The sequence below is a fragment of the Pongo pygmaeus genome, chromosome 2 (genome assembly GCF_028885625.2).
Source record: "Pongo pygmaeus isolate AG05252 chromosome 2, NHGRI_mPonPyg2-v2.0_pri, whole genome shotgun sequence".
In the NCBI taxonomy this organism is placed as follows: domain Eukaryota; kingdom Metazoa; phylum Chordata; class Mammalia; order Primates; family Hominidae; genus Pongo; species Pongo pygmaeus.
Window position 1 is genome coordinate 115,478,250 of NC_085930.1, and position 25,813 is coordinate 115,504,062.

The 25,813-nt window shown below is 39.7% G+C and overlaps 1 protein-coding gene across 2 annotated transcripts in view; it reads right to left on the reverse strand.

The window, feature by feature from the left end:
- The window catches only part of OXSR1 (oxidative stress responsive kinase 1), a 92,862-nt gene that overhangs the window by 29,990 nt on the left and 37,059 nt on the right, over nt 1-25,813 (reverse strand). For both annotated transcript variants that reach the window (XM_054481234.2, XM_063662024.1), the window contains exons 5-8: nt 9,246-9,301; nt 3,727-3,836; nt 1,501-1,602; nt 706-839 (exon numbers count right to left, since the gene is read on the reverse strand). In XM_054481234.2, the coding sequence (XP_054337209.1) occupies nt 706-839; nt 1,501-1,602; nt 3,727-3,836; nt 9,246-9,301 (402 nt within the window). The remainder of the gene's footprint in view (nt 1-705; nt 840-1,500; nt 1,603-3,726; nt 3,837-9,245; nt 9,302-25,813) is intronic.

A 25,813-nucleotide genomic window follows, 5' to 3' on the forward strand; every position in this document is an offset into this window, starting at 1 on the left:
CTCAGTGCTAAGAAGCTGAGTGGAATATATATGTGAAACAGACAAATAAGACTCAGAGGGAACAGAGCCCTAAGTTAGGAATCAGGACTTTGAGATTCAAGTCCTACTCCTATGACTAAGTATCAAGTGACCTCAAAAATAAAAGGTTGTACTCAATGATCCCCAACATTCTACGATTCTGCTTAATTCAAGAAGTTACACGTATTGGATGTTCTTATTTATTTGCTCACTTGTCATTCAATCTGTCTAATATTGATAAGGAAGCTATTTGAATTTTTGGTCCACTTACTAAAGTATCTTTCTAACATGGAAATAAGTATGATTATTAGACACTAAATATAAATTTCCTATGTGTCTTTCCTTTCTTAATACTGTAAACGGCATTAAGACATTCATTTATAAATTTTAAATGCAAATTAAAAACAAACTTCTCCACTAACTTGGCATTTATTAATACAGAATTCACAATGTACAACTTTATAAGAAATTAACAAGGAAAAAGCTGAACTATTTAGGGTACACTGTATACTACAAAGAAGGCAGAAATCAATTCATTTCCAATCTAGTATAATGGTCTCTGTATACTTTTTTAAAGTTTATATTTAGTTCTTTTGAAAATAATTTCCTGTACATACGAGTATGTGATTCTTAGACTTCTCACAATGTTTTATTAGAGAGAAAAGTAGACTTTTTCTCATATTTTACCTTTTTTCTGGATCTTTTTGAAGGCACAATGAAATCATTTTTCTAAATGATTTTCCATATTTTTTCAGCATTTCTTTATCTTGAACACCAGTTTCCAAAGAAGGAGGATCGTTCTGCAGTGTCAGCATTAAAACCTGCAAGAATTTTCAATATACTATAAACCTGTGATGACTCAGTAAAGTTTAACTATTGTGGTCAAGATTTTTCAATATAGGCACCCCCCCACCAACATACAAACATTTTATTTTCTGTAAGTTCATATCTGAATCAGTTGTTTAAAACCCAGAGTTATTACGTGTATTTCACATAAATAATATGTTGTAGATGGTTAGCTTCTCAACACACACACACACACAATGGATATTATTCAGCCTTAAAAAGCAAGAAAATTCTGCAACATGCTACAACATTGACGAACCTTGGGGACATTACGCTAGCCACTCAAAGATAAACACTGTGTGATTCTACTTATATGAGGTATTGAGAGTAGTCAAAATCATAGAGACAAAAAGTGATTGCCAAGGGGCTAAGAATGGGAATCAAGAGTTACTATTTAATGGGTATAGAGTTCCAGTTTTAAAATGAAAAGAGTTTGGATGCAGATGGTGGTGACAACCGCACAACATGATGAATGCATTTAATACCATTGAACTATATACTCAAAATGGTTAAAGATGATGGTCAATTTTATGTTATGTGTATTTTACCACAATAAAAAAAATTAAAAGACTGGCAAATGGCTCTGAAAAGGAATTGGGACTTGAGCTGGGGTAGTATTTGGAATACAAGCCTCACCTTCATTGGTGGATATTTATGATAAGGAGCTGCCCCTGTGGCCAATTCAATTGCTGTAATTCCAAAACTCCAAATATCAGCTTTGAAATCATAACCACGGACCTGCAAAACAGATTTGCATGATTATTTTTACCTGCATAAAAGGACTTTTAAAAGTTAGCTTCTGGCCAGGCGTGGAGGCTCACACCTGTAATCCCAGCACTTTGGGAGGCTGAGGCAGGCGAATCACCTGAGGTTGGGAGTTCAAGACCAGCCTGACTAACATGGAGAAACTCCATCACTACTAAAAAAAAAAAAAATACAAAATTAGCCGGGCACGGTGGCGTGTGCCTGTAATCTCAGCTATTCGGAAGGCTGAGGCAGGAGAATCGCTTGAACCCAGGAGGTAGAGGTTGCGGTGAACCGAGATCATGCCATTGCATTCCAGCCTGGGTAACAAGAGTGAAACTCCGCCTCAAAAAAAAAAAAAAAGTTAGCTTCTGAGGTGGAGTGTGGTGGCTCTTGCCTGTAATCCCAGCACTTTGAGAGGCTGAGGTGGGAGGATGAGGTGGGCTTGAGGCCAGGAGTTCAAGACCAGCCTGGGCGACATGGTGAGACCCCATCTCCACAAAAAAAAATTGTTTTAATTAGCTAGGAGTGGTGACGTACGCCTGTAGTCCAGCTGCTCGGGAGGCTAGCTTGAGCCCAGGAGTTCAAGGTTGTAGTAAGCCATGATGGCACCACTGCACTCCAGACTGGGAGACAGAGCAAGACTCTGTCTCTAAAAATAAACAAACAAAAAAGCTACCTCTAATGTGTACCAAGAACAATGAAAGTGTTCATAAGCTTTAAACCAATAAAATAAAGTAGGCAAAATCTAAATATATTTGGTAATACAAAAAATAAAGACACAACCTGAATGTTCACCAATGGTGAAGAAATTGTTAAGTATGGTATATTTTAAAAATTACAGTCAATTAAAAGCAATATTTATTAATTCTATGTGAACATATAAAAAACACTTGTGATAAAACATGAAGAAAAAAACACAAAATTGCTCATACGTCCTGAAACTTTTACAAACAGTAAAATACTAGAAAGTATCAAAACAAAATGTTTTGTAGTGGGGTAGCTTTTTTGTTTTCCAAAGGATCTGTATTATGGTATTATCACCTTAATTTCTATAATGAAAAAGTTATGAAGGTTGTGAATACTTTTAAACTTTTTAGAGTGAATATGTGGCCAAATTTCTCTACTTATACACTGTCACCAGTACATTACATGGCTATACATTTTAATTTTCTATCCTAAGCAATATAGGAGAAATAGGATTGGGGAGTGTGTAGTGTGTAAGACCTAAAATTAAGGATCAATAGTATGTGCTGCCCTGCCATCTGGTAAAACTGAAGGGCCTCTAGAGACCTAAGCAGAAGTTCCCCTCCCCACTCTGCTCTTGCAGATAATGTCTCCTAGCCCAACAATCCTCCTTATCAAACGACCAGGTACAGTTCCTGCTTGCCCCTGAGAAGCAGATTTCGGCTCCCTGTCAGCCAATCTTATCTTCTCAAGGAAACCAAGGGGCATGGCAATCTGCTGGTACTACAAAGCCTGTCTCCAAAGCCCCTTCTTGTTCATTCTGTTACTCAGTGCAACTCTGCTGGTCCTGCACGGCATGCAGTTATCCTCCTTCCCTAGGCTGTGAGTATATATGACTAATAGACAGCTGTCAATCTCATTTATCCCGTGTCAGGTGTTGTATGTTCAGCCATTCCCATAACTTTACAGTGGGAATCCTTCCCTCACCAACAGGGTGAATACAGGTGATTAAAACAGAGTAAAAATGAATTCGGTTCGCAGCATACTGAGTTTGATATATCTATAAGGCATTTATGTGAAGCATCTATTAAGAACTAGAAATAACTATATGGAGGCTTAGGAAACAAAACTGGACATAATTTAGAAATCATTAAACCAATAAATCTATATGTAAAATTTGGTATAATTTGTACTAATAAAATTATTAAAACAAGCCTCAATTATATTATTCCTGAATTTCATATATCCTTTGCAAAGTTCCAAAGAATTTCTGTTGTTTTGTTTTCAAGGGTGGACTAAAATCCTAACCAAGGAACAGGGACATGTTTCCCAAAGCTAACCTGCTATGCCAAACAAAAGCAAACACTATTAAGTTTTTTGAGTTTCAAAACAAAGCCCTAATCCATTTAAAACAGAAAAAAGACACGGTACCTGTTCCATAACTTCAGGTGCCATCCAACAAGGGGTGCCAACAAAGGTCTTTCTCACTTTATTTCGGGTAATATCACCACCAGTTGCTAAAAAAGCACTAACCCCAAAGTCTGAAATAGAATACAACAGCAAGGTATTTAAAGTGCATCAACTATCATAAATGAATAGGAAAACAATATAATGTAGTGACCATCCTATATATAAATAAAAACCATGATAGTTTCTTATCTTTTTGCTGAACTTCTTAACTAAATTAAGACATAGCTTAAACTAGGAACAGTGGCTCACACCTATAATCCCAACACTCTGGGAGGCCAAGGCAGGAGGCTCACTTGAGCTCAGGAGTTCAAGAACAGCCTAAGCAACATAGGGAGACCTCATCTTTACAAAACAAAAAAACAAAAAAGACATAGCTTAGCAGGTGCCTCACTCCATTCCTCTCCACCCCCACATATCACCATCTTCTCAGATTTTCCCCCGTGCTCTAATCCACTCTACATACCACTATCAGATTCATTCATCCATTCATTTTTAAATTATCACTTTGACATGGCCCTTTCAGTTCAGAAACTCCTACAGAATGAAATCCAACCTTTTTAGCTTAGTATTCAAAGAGCTCTCAAGAACTCAGCCCCAAATAAATCAGAGTTCATAATTCTAAATACATATCCTAACTTCACCTCTTAGTAAATGCATGACATTGGTAAACTTAGTTCACCTCTCTAAGCCTCAGGATTTTCTCTACAAAGATTTTATCCCACAATACTGAAGCCAAAGTACCAGTCACTGATGAGGAGGACTGCCTGCCTCACCATGATCCCCCCTTTTCTGTAAATAGCCCTGGTTGTGTATCTGTACTCCCTCACCTTGACCCCTGGGCATACCTGATTTGAGCCAGGGTTAGACACCTTAATCCAAGGTAGGCCTATATTAGTCTCCTAGAAATGTGAAGCTTGAATGGAAAGACAAAGAAATTAAGGGTCACTGGAGCTGAGCCATGCTAACAGCATCCTGAAGGTCACCAGCACAACTGGGTTTCCTGCCCATTCTGAGGCTAGATTTTTTTATTCTGTGTATTTCCTAGTGTATTTCAAAAATTTCTGCTTTGTTAAGTCAGCCAGTGATAATTTCCAATACAACCAAAAGAACTTTAACTAATATAGTGAGGCTCTTACACACCTTATCCAACTTTTATACACCTTTTCTGACTCCCCTTTTGTTTTGTGTCCATTCCAGAATACTCTGCATTATGTAAAATGAGTCTGTATTTGTCCATAATTTATTCTATTTTCAAATTGAAAATAGAATTATAAAATAGAAATTGTGAAAATAGAAATAAATTTGAAAATACAATAAATTACGGAAAACCCAATTGTGAGAAGGATAATTTTAGCATGGCAAACTTTAAAATTCCAGATTCAGAAGTCTATGAATTCTACCATTTTCAAACAATTATTTGAAATAATTGCTTGTCTATACAGTACAGTTTAAAAATAGCAAGTCTATATAGTACAGTTTTAAAAACAATAATCTTGTCTGAATGCACTTAGAATTATTAAAAAAAAAAAACAACACAATAATCTTGGCCAGGCACAGTGGCTCATTCCTGTAATCCCAACACTTTGGGAAGCTGAGGCAGAAGGATCACTTGAGGCCAAGAGATCAAGACCAGCCTGGGCAACACAGTGAGACCCCCATCTCTACAAAAAATAGAAAATTAGCTGGGCAAGGTGGCAAGCACCTGTAGTCCTAGCTACTTCGGAGGCTGAGGTAGGAGGACTGCTTGAGCCTACGAGTTTGAGGCTGCAGTGAGCTACATTTGCACCACTGCACTCTGGCCTGGGTGACAGAGCAAGACGTTTTATCTAAAATAATCATCATCATCATCATCATCATCATCATCTTAACAGTTTTCAATACTCCTAAACCGGCAAATATCTAAAAACTTTAAAATGTTCCATTTGTAACCACAATAACAAAGTAAACAATTTGAAGCGCATATGAAGGGGAAAAAAAGTACATTTAGTGCATTCAGCTCTGCCACTAGTCAGCTGAACTTGGGCAGGTATTTTCAATCTTTGTGCTACAATTTCTTCATCTGTAAAAAGGAGGCAATAACAGTACTTACTTAACAAGGTTGTTGTTAAGGATTAAATGACTTAATAATATACTTAGAACAGTCCCTGTAATATATTTTAATACTAAACACTCAATAAGTACTAGGTATTCTTATCACTAACCAGAGAGACAAAGCTGTGCCTTAAAATACTTAAACATGATAAAGACTCAAACAACTTATGTATATACAACATATTTTTTAGGTTCAATTATGAAGAGTTTTTTAACCTACTAAAAACCTTCAAGTAGCTTTAAAATATTCAGAATTTTAAACCCATAACTTAATAACGATCCAGAATTTTTGTTTCTTCAGCTGGTATACCTCTGCTTGTTTCCAAGTGAACCCTGAAGACTAGTTTAAATATTTAGCTAAGGAATGTAAGTGAGAATATCCCCTTTACCAAAATATTCTTGTTAAACAACCTGCACAGCTACAATGCTAAGGAAACATAATCAATCCAACCATAAAGTTAAAAACAGAAACCAAAGAGCAAAAATACCATTTGCCTTTCGTTTTAAATTGCCAACTAAAGAGAAAGAGTAACTTAGATGTGAAAAAAATAATTTAGTTCCCTCGTTAACAAAATTTCAATTAAAGTTCAAGATGGACTTTGGTGCCTACTATGTAACAGGATCAAAAGTAATCATCAAGGAAGACAAGGTCCCCCCCTTTGTGCAACTTCTAATATAGAAGGTAGAATCAGGCAATTATAATACATTATAATAAATGTTATCTATAATAAGGTATGAAAAAATTAGAAGCCCCTAAACTATAAAAACTCTTAAAACATAGGAGAAAAGCTTCATGACACTGGAGTTAGCAATGATTTCTGAGATATAATACCAAATTTCAGGCAACAAAAGAAAAAGTAGATAATCAAAATTTTAAAACTTTTGTACATCAAAGGTCACTATCAACAGAGTGAAAGGCAACCCACAGACTGGGGGAAAATATTTTGCAAATCATACATCTGATAAGGGATTGGCATCCAAAATATGTAAAGAACTCCTACAATTCAACAACAACAACAAAAATAAACACTCCAATTTAAAAATGGGCAAAGGAATTAAGGAGTCATTTCTCCAAAGAAGATATACAAATGGCCAATAAGCACATGAAAAGATGTTCAACATCACTAATCAATAGGGAAATACAAATCAAAACCACAATGAGATAGATAACACCTTATCCCTTAGAATGGCTACCACCTGAAAATACAAAAAACCCAGAAACTAACAAGCGTTGGTGAGGATGTGGAGAAATTGGATTCTTGTGCACTCTTGGTGGGAATGTGGAGAAACTGGATTCTTGTGCACTCTTGGTGGGAATGTAAAATGGTACAGCTGCTATGAAAAATAATACAGCAATTCCTCAAAAACTTAAACACAGAATAACTATACGATAAAGCAATTCTACTTATGAGGATATACCCAAAAGAAATGAAAGCAAGAAACTCAGACAGATATTTGGACGCTCATGTTCACAGCAGCATTATTCATAATGACCAAAAGGTGGAAGCAATTCAAATGCCCACTGATGAATGAATGGATAAACAAAATGCAGCAGATAAATACAATGGAATTATTATTCAGCTTTAAAAAGTAATGAAATTCTGACACTACAACATGAACCTGAAAGACATTATACAAAATGAAATAAAGTCAATCACAAAAGGACAAATATTGTATGACTTCACTGAGGTACTTAAAGTAGTTAAATTCATGGAGACAGAAAGGAGAATGGTGGTCACCCATGGCTGGGGTGAGAGGTGGAATGAGGAATTATTTTTTAGTGGGTACAGTTCAGGACTAGCCTGGCCAACATGGAGAAACACTGTCTCTACTACAAATACAAAAATTAGTCGGGTGGAGTGGTACATGCCTGTAATCCCAACTACTTGGGAGGCTGAGGCACGAGAATCTTTTGAACCTGGAAGGCAGAGGTTGCAGTGAGCCAAGAGTGCACCACTGCACTCCAGCCTGGGCAACAGAGCGAGACTGTCTCAAAAAAAAACAAACAAACAAAAACCCGGTACTCCAGTATATAATTAACCACAATTTATTTATCCATTCTACTAATAAAGGGCATTGGGATTATTTCAAACTTGTCATGATTATGAACACCGTGGCACAGATACGGACGAGTTTCTCTGGGCTATACCCCTAGGAGCAAAAGTCTTACAGTATGCATATCTTCAACTGTAATGAAATGGTTGTACCAATTTATATTCCCATCATCAGAAATGAGATTTTTTTCCTTGCTTTACACCCACACCAACAATCAGTACTGTCAAGATGTTTTTTCCAGGCCAATCAATTTAACGTGTTATCACAATGTGATTTTTACTTTGCATTTAACAAATTACTAGTGTAAGCTTGAACATCTTTTACTACATTTATATTTGGATGTCTTCATTTGGGAAGTGCCTATGCCAGTTTTCTGCCCACTTTTTTAGAGTTGTTTTTTTTCTTTCAGTGAGTTCTTTATATGCTCTACACTTGAGCCCTTTAACAATTATTCATGCTGCAAATATCTTCTCTACTCTGTGTTTTACCTTTTTACTCTGTTAATAGTAATAAACCATTTGTTCCTCTTTTGATGAGTAGAAGTTGCTAATTTTAAAGGAGTCAAATTTATCAATCTTTCCCTTTATATTAGAGCTTTATGTGACTTGGTTAAAATATTTCCTTACCTCACGGACATGAAGATGTTCGCCTAAATTATCTTCTTAAAGATGAAGAAATAATTTAAGATTTGGGTGATTATCTTCCTCCTGCCAAACACCTGACTGTTCTAGCAGTCTGGGACCAAGCTGAGGTTTTCTCAGATGATCTGCTTGCTAGACAATCCCTGGGTACAGTCGTTCTGGAGTCTCAGCCTGGAGGAGGGGGTGTTTCATCAGGATAGCCACTTTTGGTAGGCCCTGGACTGCAACTCTTATCCCTTCAGCTCTGAAACTGCCAAAAGTGCACTTCTACTTCTTGGGCACTTTTTCCTAATTGACAAATACTCCATTTCCCCCAGGACAGAAGAAGCTCTGTATAGCCTCTATATAACGTATTTATTCTTAAACACAATGAAGACCCTCAACTACTTTTCCTTTAAAGGAAAGTACAGAATGCTATGAGAACCCATAGCAGAAGACCCTAATGGAAGTAAGGAGTGGAGAGCTGGAAGGAAACAAGTAATGGTCAGAAAAAAAATGTCTAAGAGCAGAAATGAAGGATGAGTATGAGAAGATATCTTGAGAGTCGGTGGCATCCTATGATGTGTCAACAGAGGATGCTTGAATAGAGATGGTCCAGGGAACAGGAAAGAATGCTGATTAAGGAAACATAAAAGATAAGTAATGTGGTTCCACTGACCATTAAATCAAATAAAAAGAAATACTAATCATTACCTGCAATCTGTACTGAGCCATCTTCTCCAAGAAGAATGTTTCCAGCTTTCACATCTCTTTAAAAAAAGAAAAAAGTTATGTATCAAAAAACACCTATTCTTTGGAGTAACATAATTTAAGCAATGGTTTACTATATTCATGTAATACTAGCAATATTTAAATGTTCTATTTTATATTAAAGGATATTAAGACTAATAGTAAAATTGTAGTCACTGGTACTAGAAACCCAAACATTAAAAAGAAAGCTAGAAAAGTTCTTACTATAATATCTAGAAAACACAAGTGATCAAATATTCTTGATCGGGATAAAAGTGGCCAAAGAATGTGACCCTCACCTAATTCTACATTTTGAAATATATTTTTTTCTATACCCCAATGAATTATCAAATTTTTAAAATCATCAGTATGCAACTGAAAACAGGGAACATTCTTTGCCTGTAACAAAAAGACGGAAATTACTCAGGCATCTCTATAGTTTTAACTATTTATAACAAGTAATATAGAAAAACATTCTTGTTTTAAAAACCTAAACACAACTAAAAAAGCCAAAATCCCTTTGACCATCATTCTCAAGTCTAAGTACTCTCTCCAAAGTTTTCAACTATTATCAGTCTGTTTAATAGAATATATACCGATGACATACCCAGGCTTTTCTCCCAATGTAAACAATATTATACTATCCATTCAAATCTACAACTTAGTTTTTTTGTTTTTTTTTTAGCAAAAACAAGTTTTTGACAAAATTTAAAATCCCTAAATCCTAAGAGTAGCAAAACCATTTCTTGATAACCTAGAGGAACTCTCACAATTTACAGGGAAAGTACAAGGGGGTTCTACTGCAGCATTGTTTGTAATAAAAAACAAAAACTAGTAACAGCCAGCAACAGTAGAAAGGTTAAATTACTTCAATTACATCCATGAAATAATGTCAATCAACATGTTGTGACATGAAATGCTAACATACATTATTAAATGAACAAATCAAATAAGAGACCAGTACATTTCATATGACACCATTAATGTTGCACAAACACACCCCTTTCCCTTGCCAAATGCGATTTTTGTGGAGATTAATGGAATTGAAGTCTAGGGAACAGTGTTTGAATAACTTGTGGGAATACAGTCATTTTGTAATTAAAAGTAAATATAATCAAATAAGCAAAAGAAAGGCAGCCCTTGAAGCTACACAAGAAAGAAAAGCAAGGCCTGCTCATGGAAGAACGTCTTATTTGTCATGAAAAGGAGCCAGTGAAAAGCGCAGCACTTCATCCTATCCCTGTCCCCTTTTTCCTCCATGTTTAGATATAACCATTCCTTGGCAAACAATGAACAAGAGTTTCACAACCGTGTGCAGAAGCAGCATCACACTACAGTATATAATGCCTTTCCTGAGTATACACTGAAGCATAAGGAAATCATGTTACTGAGTATTTTGTACTGCTTATAATCCCAAGCAATTTATAGGTAGTTCTCCCAGAGGCTGACTTAGTAGAGTGCAGGCCAGCCTGCTTTACTCCATGAATCTAGTCTCAGATTCTAGTCACTACAAACAGGAGAGAATAGAGGACATTCTCTTTCCTTTGTGACAAAGATCATCCAACTGAGTCAACCACTAACTTCCAACTCCCTTTTCTGAGCTCACCTAAAACCCAATGAGGGAAGAAAAGTATAGTTTAGTCACTCCCTTCTCTGTGTTTTTGCAGAAGGCTGTACTATAATGTTAGCAAGGAGTATTATATGATCATATTTCTAGGTCTGTCTCCCTTCCTTATTTCACCATGAGCTAGATCTGGGCCTGTATCTTAATATACTACTATAGTCACCTGTACTTACTTAGCATTATTATTAGTACATAGGAAGCATTCTGCAAATAGAAGGAGATATTCTTCACATAGATTTAAATAACTATTTAAATTTTTTACTATTACATAACCATTAAGGAGATGACCTGCCTCAAATCCTCTTCCTGGGAAAAAAAAAAAAAGTAGTGTATACAATAAGAAAGAAAAAATGCCAACCAAACACTAAAAAATACTAGACTGTTCCCTCCCTGCTTCCCCAATCCCTACTCCCCACCTCCTAACTCTGTTCCAGACGTCGGGGTTATAAACTAATATGTTACAGTCAAAAATGGGAACAATCTAATTATCCATCAAAAGGAGACCAGTTAAGCTGTGGTTATCTAAACCATAAAATACTATGAATACTAATAAACATACATGTTGACATGGAACTATCTCCAAATACATTATTAAGTGAAAAATGAATGCTAAATATAGTATGTGGCCATTTGTATTTTCTTTAAAAGAAAAACATGACACACATTATGCTTATATTGAGACATACATTATGCTTATATTGAGACATACATTATGCTTATATTGACATAAAATATCTCTTAAAGGAGTCACAAGAAAATGGCAACAAGTGATTCCCCTTGGACCACGGTATTGTGGATTCATAAAAAGGAGAAGACTTAATAGTTTATGTTTTAGGACAGTTTCAGATTTACATATAAGTTAAGAAGTTAGTGCATAGGAGTTCCTACACACCTCACACTTAGTTTCCCCTATTATTAACATCGTATATTAGTTCAGTACTTTTGCTACAATAAATGAACCAGTATTCACATATCATGATTAGATAAAGTCCACAGTTTATTCAGATTTCTTTACTTTTTACCTAATGTCCTTTTTCAGTCCCAGGATCCTGCCCAGGATACCATATTATATTATACTCAGCTGCCATGTCTCCTTAGGCTCCTTTTGGTTGTGACAGTTTTTCACATTTTCTTTGTTTTTGAGAATCTTGACAGTTTTCAGAAGTAATGGTCAAGCATTTGGTAGAATGCCCCTCTACTGGAATGTATACAATGTTTTTTTCATGGTTAGATTGGTGTCAGGGGATTTTGTAAGGAAAACCATAAAAGTAAGGTGCCATTTTCATCACATCATAGGAAAGACACATAGTATCAATATAATTTAACATCAGTGATGCTGAGAAGACTTATTTTGTACCATACACCATTTTGTGCTGTTTGAATTTTTAAAGCCATATATACATATTACTCACTCAAATCATGTTTTATAAGTTTTAGTCTTTCATAAGTGAAGAGACAATAATCCATTTTCAGCAGAGCCTGCACTTTGAGTGACTACTTTTCCTGATCAATGCCCCAGATAATCAATCCATGTTTCCCTTTTGAAACCAAAAGTACAATCTGTAGAATAGCTTCCAGGAGTAAAAGTAGAATAGCACAATTCACTGGACAATAAAAAAACACCACAGTCTGCCCTCAAACAGGACAACTAACCTTTCAAGGAAAAGATTTGTAACTAAATATCTGGAAATCAATATAGTCCCCAGTTAAAGAACTTTTTTACTCTGCCACAAAGAATATCAAGCAAATCAGCAGTTCCAAAAGCTAAATCCTCTACCCACTCTTAAGTAGCAAGAAGAGTTTTGTTTTTTACTGCTTAATGTCATTTCTCACATGTCACTGTTGCCCCAAAGTTACACATTCCTTCTAAAATTAAAAGGAATATTATAGACATGCTTGACTTTTCATTAATACAGAACACAAGTTTCTGCCCATAGCATTTTTATTACTCATCAATAGGCACTGTTTATAGAAAACTTGAAAAAGGTCAAGAAAAGCAATGAATCAAAACCAAAGCTGTAAATACACTACATTTAAGCATCTTAAACTGACAAAATATCCAACATTTCTGTTACAGCCAGCCTCTCTAATGGGAAAAATATTTGGGTAGATACAGAGAGAAAAGTCTGATTTAGAGACCCATTCATCCTACTCAAAACCTCTAAAGCCTAGAAGTCAAAAAGAAAACACAGTAGAGACAGAGGAAAATTACTTTACCTAATCCACTAGGCTGACATACAAATCCACCTGAAATCACAAATGGACTTTGAAGACATGAGAAGTAGCAAGACATCCTAAAAATATCTGCCTCTGCTTCCCAATAAAACAACTTTCTCCTAAGCCTAGGTCTCAGTGTATTACAGATCTGGTTACTGCTAAAGTCTAAGTAATAGTCTCAGCCTTGGCTGCACATTAGAATTACCTAGGGAACCTTTAAAAGTCCCAATGCCAAGGCCTCATTCCAAACCAATTAAATAAATTTCTGGCAGTGGACCCAGGTATCAATACTTCTTAAAGCTTTCCATATTCCAATATGCAGCCCAGGGTGAAAGTCTATGATTTAAAGTGTCAGAGAATTCCCATTCCAGCTAAATGGCGAATGCTGCATTGGAAAACAAACTTTCATCACTACTATACAGGCCCTTGACCCAAAACACACCCTTCCCTTGCTACAAACACAGAGAGATGCTGGATAAATTAGGGGCAAAATATCACACAGCTAGATGCAAAGTAAGGAAAAAATTCTCAAGGTTCAGAAATGAAAGAGACACTTAAGAGGCAGAGCAGTAGGTAAGACCTGGGAGACAGAAGAGGGAAACTGGCCAATGGCTAGGGGGCTCAGGTTTTCAAATCCACAGGTAATAGAAAACATGGCACTGGGCCGATATAAGGTTAGGAGCTAAAACTGAAACTCCCTAAATAAAACCAAGACCCTTGAAAGACTAGGCAACAATGAAAGATATGCTTACCAAAGGTTAGACAGGACAGCTACATTAAAATAAGATCTTAATTATCTTTATAAAACATTTAAGACCCAATTGTCTTTACAACAAATGAGATCTAACTATCTTTAAAACAAAAACATTTCTAGGAGTAAAAAGGTCATTTTATAGGAGTAAAAAGGTCACTTTATAGGAGTAAAAAAGTCATTTTATAGGAACAAAAGGAATAATTCACCAGGAAAATAACAATCCTGAACCTGTATGTACCTATAACATCTATCACAGTGTTCAAAGGAGTCCTTAGGGTTATAGGGGTTCCTGGGACCGTGCCACAGATAGCTGGATAGGTTCCAATGCAACCTGATACTTAGATCCCCGCTCAAAGGATGCTGATTTGCAGGTTAGCTGATATGAAGGACCAGACAGAATGCCCAAGTGAGGTACATACTGTCTAATGCCCAACGAGTCCAAATAGTGTTAGGCCTCCTTTTTGGTGGTGTGGTGAGGGTAGCAGAGGGTCAAAGAGACAGCAGTTTTTCCTCAACTGTCAAAGGGACTAAACATTGTGAATCTGCCCAAATAGTCCCATGAAAGTTTATTTGGCAAGCAGGCCTTTGAATTTTGTTGCATCTATCAACTACCCCTGCTGGCAGAGATGTAATAATAGTGCAAATCAGGGCCACTATCTTAATAAACAGGACATCAAGAGATCATCTATACAGGAAAAGCTTTGGACATCAGAAGGTAAAAGAATTTTAGGATGTAATCTTATCCAGTTCAATATGTAATGAGCTTGTCACTTCTGTCTTCACAACAGGAAAAAAGTCTGAAAATCAACAACTCTTCTTAAATCCATCAGAGGCTGAGGTCACAGGGCAAACTCCTGCCTCCAAAAATGTAGACGGGAAGATAGAATTACAGTTTAACGGAGCAGATGCCCAGCAGCAGAAGACTATTGCTGGAGTCAGTACTGGGGTATAAAAACTTAAATTGTAGTTGACACGTCTGGAGGCTCAGTGTGGAACAGCTTGAGAGTTAAAAACCCCAAGGGGACCCGGTCTAAGGGAGACTCATACACTTGGATGAGTTGGATGAGCTTTACCTCCTACAGCCCCACGAGATTCTCGGGGTATAGACAGGAGAAAATTCCCCTAATTTCCCACAGGAGGAAGAAAAAAGTAACCAATTTGAAATATGCCCTAAGCATTCTATTCTCCTTAACAAAAACCTACCCTCAAGGGAAACTATTTTATCAGAGCTTAACCACCTTGGTTTTACCAGAACCTAACCCATCTACAGGACAGGAAATACCCAGTCTCAGTCCCATCAAGCCTTGCTGTCTCACCTTGTGGGGGGAACTGAGAAGCACTTGTGCAGTTGACAGCCCAGGAGCACAGGCTCACTAAAAAGACTGAGCTGGGTAGGGGAGACAAAAATATTGATAGAAGTCAGAGGAAAAAGAACACCATACCTGAACAAAAGTATGAATTAACATCCCACATCTCAGAAACCATGCAATCAAGCAGAGTGGAGTGAATTGTTTAAAGTGTCAAGAGGAAAAAAAAAAAAAAGCCAACCTAGAATTCTGTATCCAGCAAAATTATCCTTCAAAAGTAAAGAAGTACTTCTCTCAGACAAATAAAAACTGAGGGACTTTGCAGTGAACAGACCTGCCTTCCAAGAAATGTTAAAAGAACTTCTTGGCCAGGGCGCGGTGGCTCACGCCTGTAATCCCAGCACTTTGGGAGGCCGAGGCGGGTGGATCACGAGGTCAGGAGATTGAGACCATCCTGGCTAACGGGTGAAACCCCGTCTCTACCAAAAATACAAAAACTTAGCCGGGCGTAGTGGCAGGCGCCTGTAGTCCCAGCTACTCGGGAGGCTGACACATGAACCCGGAAGGCAGAGCCGAGATTGCGCCATTGCACTCCAGCCTGGGCAACAGAGCGAGACTCCGTCTCAAAAAAAAAAAAAAGTCTAATCGATATCCTAAGAGAGGAAAGGAAATGGAATCATATGAAATGCTCAATTGAAACCAAAGAAGGGCCAGACGTGGCAGCTCATGCCTGTAATCCCAGCACTCTGGAAGGCCGAGGCAGAAGGATTGCTTGAACCCAGGAGTTCGAGACCAGCCTAGGCAACATTAGAATTACCTGGGGGAATTTTTAAAAAGGTCCCAATGCCAAAGCGTAGGACCCTGTCTCTATACAGATAAAAAAAAAAAAAATAGCCAGGCATAGTAGTGAGCACCTGTGGGGCAGCTATTTGGGAGTCTGAGGCAGGAGAATTACTTGAGCCCAAGAGGTCAAGGCTGCAGTGAGCCCTGTTCATGCTGCTGCACTCCAGCCTGAGTGACAGAGTGAGCCCGTCAATCAATCAAACAATAACCAAATAAGGCAGAAAAAGAAAGACACAAAAAGATGTAATCTTAAAAATTAACTATTTAACCCTAATCCTTGAGCAAATAGGAAAGCAAAGACCCAGAAAAGTAACTAATAAAAGAAAAAAAAATCAGACTACTACAAATTGTAAAGCTAAGGTTTCAATGAGTAATCACAACATGGAGAAAAAAGCAAGGTACCATACCCCACCAAACATGCACATGCACATACACACACACACACACACACACACACACACACACACACTCCTTAACTGGGTTACTCTTAGAATAACAGCATTTTTTAATTTTTATTTTTATTTTTTTGAGATGGAGTCTTGCTCTGTCGCCCAGGCTGGAGTGCAGTGATGCAATCTCAGCTCACTGCAACCTCCACCTCCCACGTTCAGGCGATTCTCCTGCCTTAGCCTCCCGAGTAGCTGGGACTACAGGTGCGTGCCACCACACCCGGCTGACTTTTTGTATTTTTAGTAGAGACAGGGTTTCACCGTGTTAGCCAGGATGGTCTCAATCTCCTGACCTCATGATCCACCCACCTCAACCTCCCAAAGTGCTGGGATTACAGGTGTGAGCCACTGCACCCGGCCTAGAATATCAGCATTTTTAAAAACTCCATATATGATAGGTAAAAATCAGTCATCTACAGAACCATTCCACTCTGGGAAAAAATGAGTAATTATTTCTAGTTGCCTAAATTTTCTAACCTGCTTCAGTCTTACAAAGAAAAAGAAACTTCTTTTTATGAGGATGAATGAGAACAACTCACTCTAAGGAATAATGTATAAACTCTAAGGAATCTTGGAAACACCGAGGGTCCCCAATTTATGATGGTTCAGTTTTGACTTAATGATATTTTCTACTTGCAATGGAGTTGTGTCCCAATAAACCCATCCTAAGTTGAGAAGCATCTGTACTCTTAAAACAATAAGAATTTCCATCTAAAACTGTACCTAATCAATTTTTCCTGTACCTGGTTAACATGTTAACAAATCGCTAAAAATGTGGTACGGCCAAAGAGGAAGCATTTGTGAATATTTTTCCGGCACTGTTAAGTAGAAAAAATGTTCTGAAAAACAGAAAATTCTAGTCCTCTGGATTATGATAATTGTATGTATGCATATCTTGATATTAGCAATTAACATAATTCAATTAATTACCTCAGTTCTGATTCCATGTTCATCAAATAATCTTGTGGGAAAAAAGTGCCACAGACTAATTGGCCTTCAATGTCTGGATGGATGGAAGGAGGGAAGGAAGGAAGGAAGGGAGGGAGGGAGGGAGGGGAGGGGAGGGGAGGGGAGGGGAAGGGAAGGGAGGGGAGAGGGGGGAGGGAGGAAGGATGGGGGAGGTGGGGAGGGAAGGAGAAGAAAGCAAACAAAGCAAGCTAGAAATTTTTACTGGGGACATGACCATCCCGAAGAAAGGCAACATTTCACAGCCTTCCATGCAGGCTAGATATAACCATGTGACTAAAGTTCTAGCCACTGTGATGCGAAAAAAAGTGGTTTCTACAACTTCCTAGTTGTTCCCTTAACATAGGTGTTCTTGATCCCAGCACTACTGATATTTGGGCTGGGTAATTCTGTTGTAAGGGGCTTCCTGGACATGATAGGATAAATTTAGCAGCATCCCTGGCCTCCACCCATTACATGTCAGTAGTACATTCCACTACCCAACTCCAGCCCCTGTTGTGACAACCAAAAATGGCTCCAGGTATTGCTAAATGTCCTGAGAACCACTGCTAATAGGAAATGGCATAACCTCTATTTCCCCTTTCCTTCCTTCATTCCTTCCACTGAAATGTGGATGTGGTGGAAATCAACTTGGGCCATGAAGCAAGAACTTAGAGCTGGTACAGCAATAAAATCAGAGCCTGAGTCCCTGACTCCATGGAGTCATCATACTGGACTGATGTCATTTATGCCCAGACTATCATGTGAAAGAAAAACAAAATTATCTTCTATAGCCCTGTAAATCACAGGTTGGCAAACTACAGCCCACAAACTGAATCCAGTCCATTGCCTGTTTCTGTAAAAGATGCAACCATGCCTACTCAGCTACAGATTGTCTATAGCTGCTTTCATACCAGAAAAACAATGTAGTGGTGACAGAGAACATCTCACCCACAAAGTCTAAAATATTTGCTATCTGGCCCTTTACAGAAAAGGTTTGCCAGCCTCTGGTGTACAAAATAATGACAATGACCGTTCACTGATTCTTGTGTGCTAAATACTATTCTAAGTGCATTGCAAACATTACCTCATTTAATCTTCACAACTACTTTATGAGATAGATACTATCTCATCCCTATGTTATACATGAGAAAATAAGGCAAAAGAGAGATTAAATAACTTGCCAGAGGTCACCCAATTAGTGACAGAGCTGGGATCTGAATCTAGGCAGTCTGCTTCTAAAGCCTGCTAAGAAAGACCGTGCTAATCAATGAAGCTGAGTATCCATCGACTTAATATCAGTTACATTTTTTTGGTCGCTAACTCAATAGAATTTTAGTCTGCCACTGAGATTAATTTTAAATATATTGTGTTGTCCTCTTTTACTTAGCATATCAATATACCTATTTTTTCAAGTCAAAGTTTTTACTTCAGAACACTGATGAAAGTATCTTCTTTTTCCTAAACCTTTACATATCTAGAGTTTCTATAGCGAATAGCAAAATTAACCCAAAACATACACTGAAGTATACATTTAGGGTCACTGTCTCTTTTTTTTTTTTTTTTACAGAATGCAATGAGTGGATTCATATCCATTTCAGGCACAAAGAAATTCAGTTTCTGCTTTATTTTGTATGACTATAACATCTACTTTGCATAATGTATCAACTCTCATTTAACTAAGTGAGTAACATCCTTTTTAAAAGTGGCCTAAAATGCTGCCATTTCAAAAGCATTACCTTGACATAATGTCATTGTTAAAAATGTCCTGGGAATTCCCATTCAGAATTGCCCTCAAAGTTAGCTTATAAGCCACTGAAAAACTCTAGACCCATTGTATAAGCTTGAGCAAATCCCCTAATAAAGCCTCTTTTTTTCACCAGCAAAGTAAGATTAATAACAGCAATGTATTACCCATACATGTGACAATATATAAAGTTTCTTGTTTCAAAATTAATTTTAAGAATACAAAATATAATAACTTTTTTTCTTTACAGATTTTCTTTAGGAATTTCTTTAGATAGAACAAAAATGTATTTATTTCTTAACGATAATCTCCAGGCAACCAAATGCACATGAAGAGTGGGGTCTTCCAGCTACAGCTGAGCTCTTCCCCCTTAAAAAGCAATCTTAAAGCTGGACAAATATGACAAAACAACCATTTCAGTGCTCTGGAAATCAACCTGAGAAACATTTTATGCTTGAAAAACAGCTGCACTTCAGATAAGAACATTGAGACTCTATGGTGTTCTGCTCTGGGACTAGCCCCATCACTTCCTGGCCCCAGCTCAGTCAGCATGGAGGTTCTAAGGCAGACAGACCACAATGACTGGCATCTTCTCTGCCACAGTTAAAAGAGGCTCCTTTGAATGGACATGGTAGGCAACACCTACACCCAGTGACACTGTCAACTAAAGTGACATTCTGAAGGCGGACCAGCAGGAGAAGGTCATCAGTGGCTCTACTAGCCTGTTGTATCAGTCTAGATAGAGACTAACATATTCTTGGCCAAAGGTACACAGTGGAGACAAAGATGCCCCTGCTATTCACACACTCCTGGCCAACCCTGAGGATGTGCACATGAGCATAGGGCCTATCCGAAAATGAAACCCAGGCAAACTGGAAAACAGAAACTGAACTTAGAAAATGTTCATTTCTAAACCCACAGAAAGATCCAATGGAAGACAGCCAATCCGAACCCTCCACTGATCATCTTCCCCACAGAAACACCAAATTGAACAACTAACTACATGAAAAAGCACCTTCATAAGAACCAAAACTCAGGTGAGTGATCACAGTACCTGATTTCAACTTCACATCACTGTTAGAGACACTAATGGTGATAGGAAAGACAGTCTTGAATTGTCAATGCCACCCCTTCCCCATCCCCCGGCAGTAGCTGCAGGGCACAGAGAGAGAATCTGTGCTTGCATTGGAACTCAGTGCTGCTCTGCCACAGCAGAATGCAACACCAGGCAGAACGTAGCCAGCACCCATGGAGGAAGCACTTAGACCAGCTCTAGCCAGGGGAAATTGCCCACCTCAGCAGTCAGAACCTGAGTTCTGTCAAGCCGTGCCTCTGCAAGCTAAAGTTCTCTAGGGTCCTAAATAAATTTGCAAGGCAGTCAAGGCTACAAAGAATGCAATTCCTGGGCAAGTTCTGGCGCTGTACTGGACTTGGAGCCAGTGGACTTGCAGAGCACACAACCCAGTGAGACACCAATGGGGCAGCCAAGGGACTGCTTGTGCCACCCCTTCCCCCTACCCCAGGCAGCACAGCTTGCAGCTCTGGGAGAGATTCCTTCTTCTGCTTGAAGAGAGGAGAGGGAAGAGTAGAGGACTTTGTTTTGCAACTTGAATATCAGCTCAGCCACAGTGGGACAGGGTACCAGGCGGAGTCTAGCTCCTAGATGCATTTCTAGACACCCTGGGCCAGAAGGGAACTCATTGCCTTAAAGAAAAGGACCTAGTTCTGGTAGGATTCATTATCTGCTAACTAAGGAGCCTTTGGTCCCTGTATAATTGGCAGTGGCAGCCAAGCTGTACTTGCTGTGGACCTTAGGTGAGACTCAGAGATGTGCTGGCTTCAGGTGTGACCCAGCACATTCCAAGCTATGGTGGCTACAGGGAGGGACTCCTTCTGTTTGATAAGAGGGAAAAGTAAAGGGGACTTTGTCTTGCAGCTTAGTTACCAGCTGGACCATGGCTAGGTAGAGCACCAAGCAGGCGCTTGGGGTCCCCAATTCCAGGCCTTGGCTCCTAGATGGCATTTCTGGACATGCCCTGGGCCAGAGGACAGCCAGCTGCCCTGAAGGGAGAGTCCTAGGACTGGCAGCATTCACCCCAAGCTGACTGAAGAGCCCTTGGGCCCCAACTGAACACTGGGGGTAGCCAGGCAGTACCTGCCATGAGCTTGGGGCAGTGGTGGCCATGGGGAGAGACTCCTCTACTTGTGGAAAGGGGAGGGAAGAGTGGGAAGGACTCTGTCTTGTGGTTTGGATGCCAGCTTAGCTGCAGCAGACTAGAGGACCAGGTAGCTTTCTAAGGTTTCCGACTCCAGGCCCTGGCTGATGGCATCTCTGCACCCACCCAGGGTGGGGTAAAATCACTGCCATGAAAGGAGGAACACAGGCCTGGCTGGCTTTGCCATCTGCTGATTGCAGAGCCCTAGGGCCTTGAACAACATAGACAATACCTGGGTAGTGGTTACCATGGGCCCTGGGGAAGACTCAGTGCTGTGATGTCTTCAAGTCTGATCCAGGACAGTCCCAGTGGTGGTAGCCACAGGGGTGCTTGTGTCACCCCACCCCCAGCTCCAGACAGCTCCGTCCAGAGACAGAGAGACTCCATCAGCTTGGGAGAAAGTAAGGAAAGAGAAAAAGTGTCTCTGCCTGGTAATCAGAGAATTCCCCAGGATCTTATCCAAGACCACCAAGGTGGTACCACTATGAGTCTATAAGAGTCCAAGACTAGTCTGGGCAACATAAGAAGACCCAATCTCTACAAAAAAATTTTTTAAAAATTAACCAGGTGTAGGGTCCAGCCCTACGGGGCTTAGCGGGTGTTCTCCCCATATGCGGAGAAGAGAGACTGTAATAAATACAGACACGAGACAAAGAGATAAAGAGAAAACAGCTGGGCCCGGGGGACCACTACCATCAAGAGGTGGAGACCGGTAGTGGCCCGGAATGGCTGGGCGCGCTGATATTTATTGCATACAAGACAAGGGGGGGCAGGGTAAGGAGGGTGAATCTTCTAAGTGACAAGGTGAAGCAAGTCACGTGATCATAGGACAGGGGGCCCTTCCCTTTTAGGTAGCCGAAGCAGAGAGAGAAGGTAGCATACGTCAGCGTTTTCTTCTAAGCACTTATAAGAAAGATCAAAGACTTCAAGACTTTCACTATTTCTTCTACCGCTATCTACTACAAACTTCAAAGAGGAACCAGGAGTACAGGAGGAACACGGAAGTGGACAAGGAGCATGACCACTGAAGCACAGCACCACAGGGAGGGGTTTAGGCCTCCGGATGACTGCGGGCAGGCCTGGATAATATCCAGCCTTCCACAAGAAGCTGGTGGAATAGAGTGTGCCCTGACTCCTCCAAGGAAAGGAGACTCCCTTTCGCGGTCTGCTAAGTAATGGGTGACTTCCCAGACACTGACATTACCGCTTACCAAGGAGCCCTCAAGTGGCCCTTATGCGGGCGTGACAGAGCGCTCACCTCTTGCCTTCTAGGTCACTTCTCACAATGTCCCTTCAGCACCTGACCCTATACCCGCTGGTTATTCCTAGGTTATATTGGTAATGCAACAAAGAGTAATATTAAAAGCTAATGATTAATAATGTTTATAGTAATGATTGATAATTGTCCATGATCATCTCTATATCTAATTTGTATTATGACTATTCTTATTCTATTTTCTTTATTATACTGAAACAGTTTGTGCCTTCAGCCTCTTGCCTCGGCACCTAAGTAATCTTTCGCCCACAACCAGGCATGGTGGCACATGCCTGTAGTCCCAGCTACTGGAGAGGCTGGGGCAGGAGGATTGCTTGAGCTCAGGAGTTTGAGCTGCAAGTGAGCTACAATCATGCCACTACACTCCAGTCTGGGTGACAGAGAATCTGTCTCTCAAAAGAAAAAAAAAGTCAGTTCCCTTCAAACTCATGCCATCCAGCTTTAATATTATACTTTTTCTCTCTCTTTGTTGTTCATTAAGTCTTGCTTTCCAAGTCATCTTGCCTTATCCTAAGAAACTTTAACAATCACAGAGACAATCCCTGCCTCTGAGTTCACTGATGCCATCTCTAAAGACCCCCTCCTCCACTCTACCTGGGTCATCTACTTCCTCAGTTTTTTATCTTATTATCACCAAAACTGACTCAATTATTAAATTACTAATTCAGACACCCCACTCTCCTATCTTTCGAGATAACGATTCAACTATTCTACTATGACTACTCTGACTTCAAAGATCACTAATCCACTGACCTGCTTGATTTTCCATCAGCCTCATCCAGTTTTCAAGATTTTAATCATGCTCTAATAACTTGACTCCCTCTTGTCCCTTTGTTCTACAAGTTGCCTGTTTGGAGCCCAAGTCCCAAACTGCACATCTTTAGCAAAACTAAAAGACAAAAATGGAGAAAGAGTAATTTTTTTTTCTTTTTGACACAGAGTCTTGCTCTGTTGCCCAGGCTGGAGTGTAATGGCATGATCACAGCTCACTGCAGCCTCAACCTCTGGGGCTCAATTGATCCTCCCACCTCAGCCTCCTGAGTAGCTGAGACCACAGGCATGCACCACCATATCTGGATTTTTTTTTTTGAGACAGTCTCGCTCTGTCGCCCAAGCTGGAGTGCAGTGGCGCGATCTCGGCTCACTACAAGCTCCGCCTCCCAGGTTCACACCATTCTCCTGCCTCAGCCTCCCGAGTAGCTAGGACTACAGGCACCCACCACCACACCCAGCTAATTTTTTGTATTTTTAGCAGAGGGGGGTTTCACCGTGTTAGCCAGGATGGTCTCAATCTCCTGACCTCATGATCCGCCCACCTCAGCCTCCCAAAGTGCTGGGATTACAGGCAAAAGCCACCATGCCCGGCCCATATCTGGATAATTTTAAAAAATTTTTTTGTAGAGACAAGGTCTCATTATGTTGCCCAGGCTGGTGGGCTCAAGCAATCCGCCCGCCTCGGCCTCTCAAAGTGCTGGGATTATAGGCGTGAGCCACCATGCCAAGCCAAAAGAGTAATTTTTAATATACAAAAAGCTCAGGATAAAAAAAAGGCAGGAAGATACCAGTAGAAAAATAGGCAAAAGTTGAGCTGGGCTCAGCAGCACATGCCTGTAATCCCTGCTACTTGTGAGACTGAGGTGGGAGGAATGCTTGAGTTCAGGAGCTCAAGACCAGCCTGGGCAACACAGCACGACCCCATTTCAAAATAAAAGAAAAATAGGCAAAAATCACAAGCAGATGCGTCACAACAGGAAATACCAATGGCTTCATATAAATCTGGGTCCAACCGCACTAATATTCTAAGATGTCAAAATTGATACTATTCTTCATGTATCGAAACATGTAAATTAAAAATTTTAATAGGCAAGGCTAGCAAGGGACCAATGAATCTACCATTCTTATGTACTGCTAATAGATGCGTAAATCACTACATTTCTGAAAAGCAATTTGGCAATATCTTTTAAGATTCTTCAAAATGTGTTTTATGGAAAGCTAGATTTTTAAAAATTATAAAAATCACAAGTGTTCATCACAATGTTACAAGCAATATAAACATAAAATATTTGGAGAATGGTTCCATGTATCATATAACAACATGTCACACTACACACTCAGAATCTGAACTCAGGAACAAAACAGATTTAAATAAAATTGTCTCCATTCCAAATCCAGGGACTAGTTTTGGTCCCAAACCAAATGGGTAGGTTTACGCTTCCCTGTTCCTCCCCTTTAAATATATCTAAAATTCCCAGAAATAATCCAACAGACAATCATAAAAGAACTCTGAAAGGAGAAAAGAGGAAAGCCGAGTGGCTAGGGGCCTCGGAACTTGAAGGACAACATGGCATTATGTTTCCTGAGTTTTTCAACATCATAGGAAAGGTTTTAAAAAAAAGTTTCCTGAGCTTTCCTTTAATCTGCTATAACTCAGACTGGGCATTACAGAGCCCTGAAACCCAGAACTACTGATAGATATAGATCAAAAGGAGCCCCAAGCCTGCTCTCTCTCTCTGCCTAAAGGAGCAGAAAAGGGGCAGCCCAGCAGAAATCTAATAGGTGGTCCCATCCCTGACTCCATACTTGGAGTTGCAGGAGAGCCCACCATGCCTAACAAGCAGTTCCAATAAAGGGCAGACAGGGGGACTTCATCCCCTCCTCCATATGCAGTACAGCCGGTAGGCCCACATCACCCACACCAGCAGTACCAGTTGGCACAGCTGGCATCTCTTAGCCCTCCACCTAGCAGCAAAGGACTATGCAGGTCCAGTGTTTCCCAACTCCCCACCCAGAAGCAAAGAGTGGCCCAAGGGAAGAGCCTTCCATCCCCACAGGCAATATCAACAGGGACTGAATGGAAACCCCACTGGCACCAGGTGGGAGTCCACATAATGGGACTAAGAGAGTGCTCACAGACCCACGAGTCCTGAGTCCAGCATCTACCATGTATTCTCCACTTGGCAGCAACCAGCCCAAGGAAATCCACTGCACTCCCATAGGTGGCATGATCAAGGATTGAATGGGAGTCCCCACAGTGCCAGGAGAAAAAAAATCAGACTAGAAAAGCACTGCAAGGGCTCTAAAAATCAAATTATCACTGGAACCATAGCTCACAATAGTACGCCAGGACCTATACACAAAACCTAAACAGGGCACT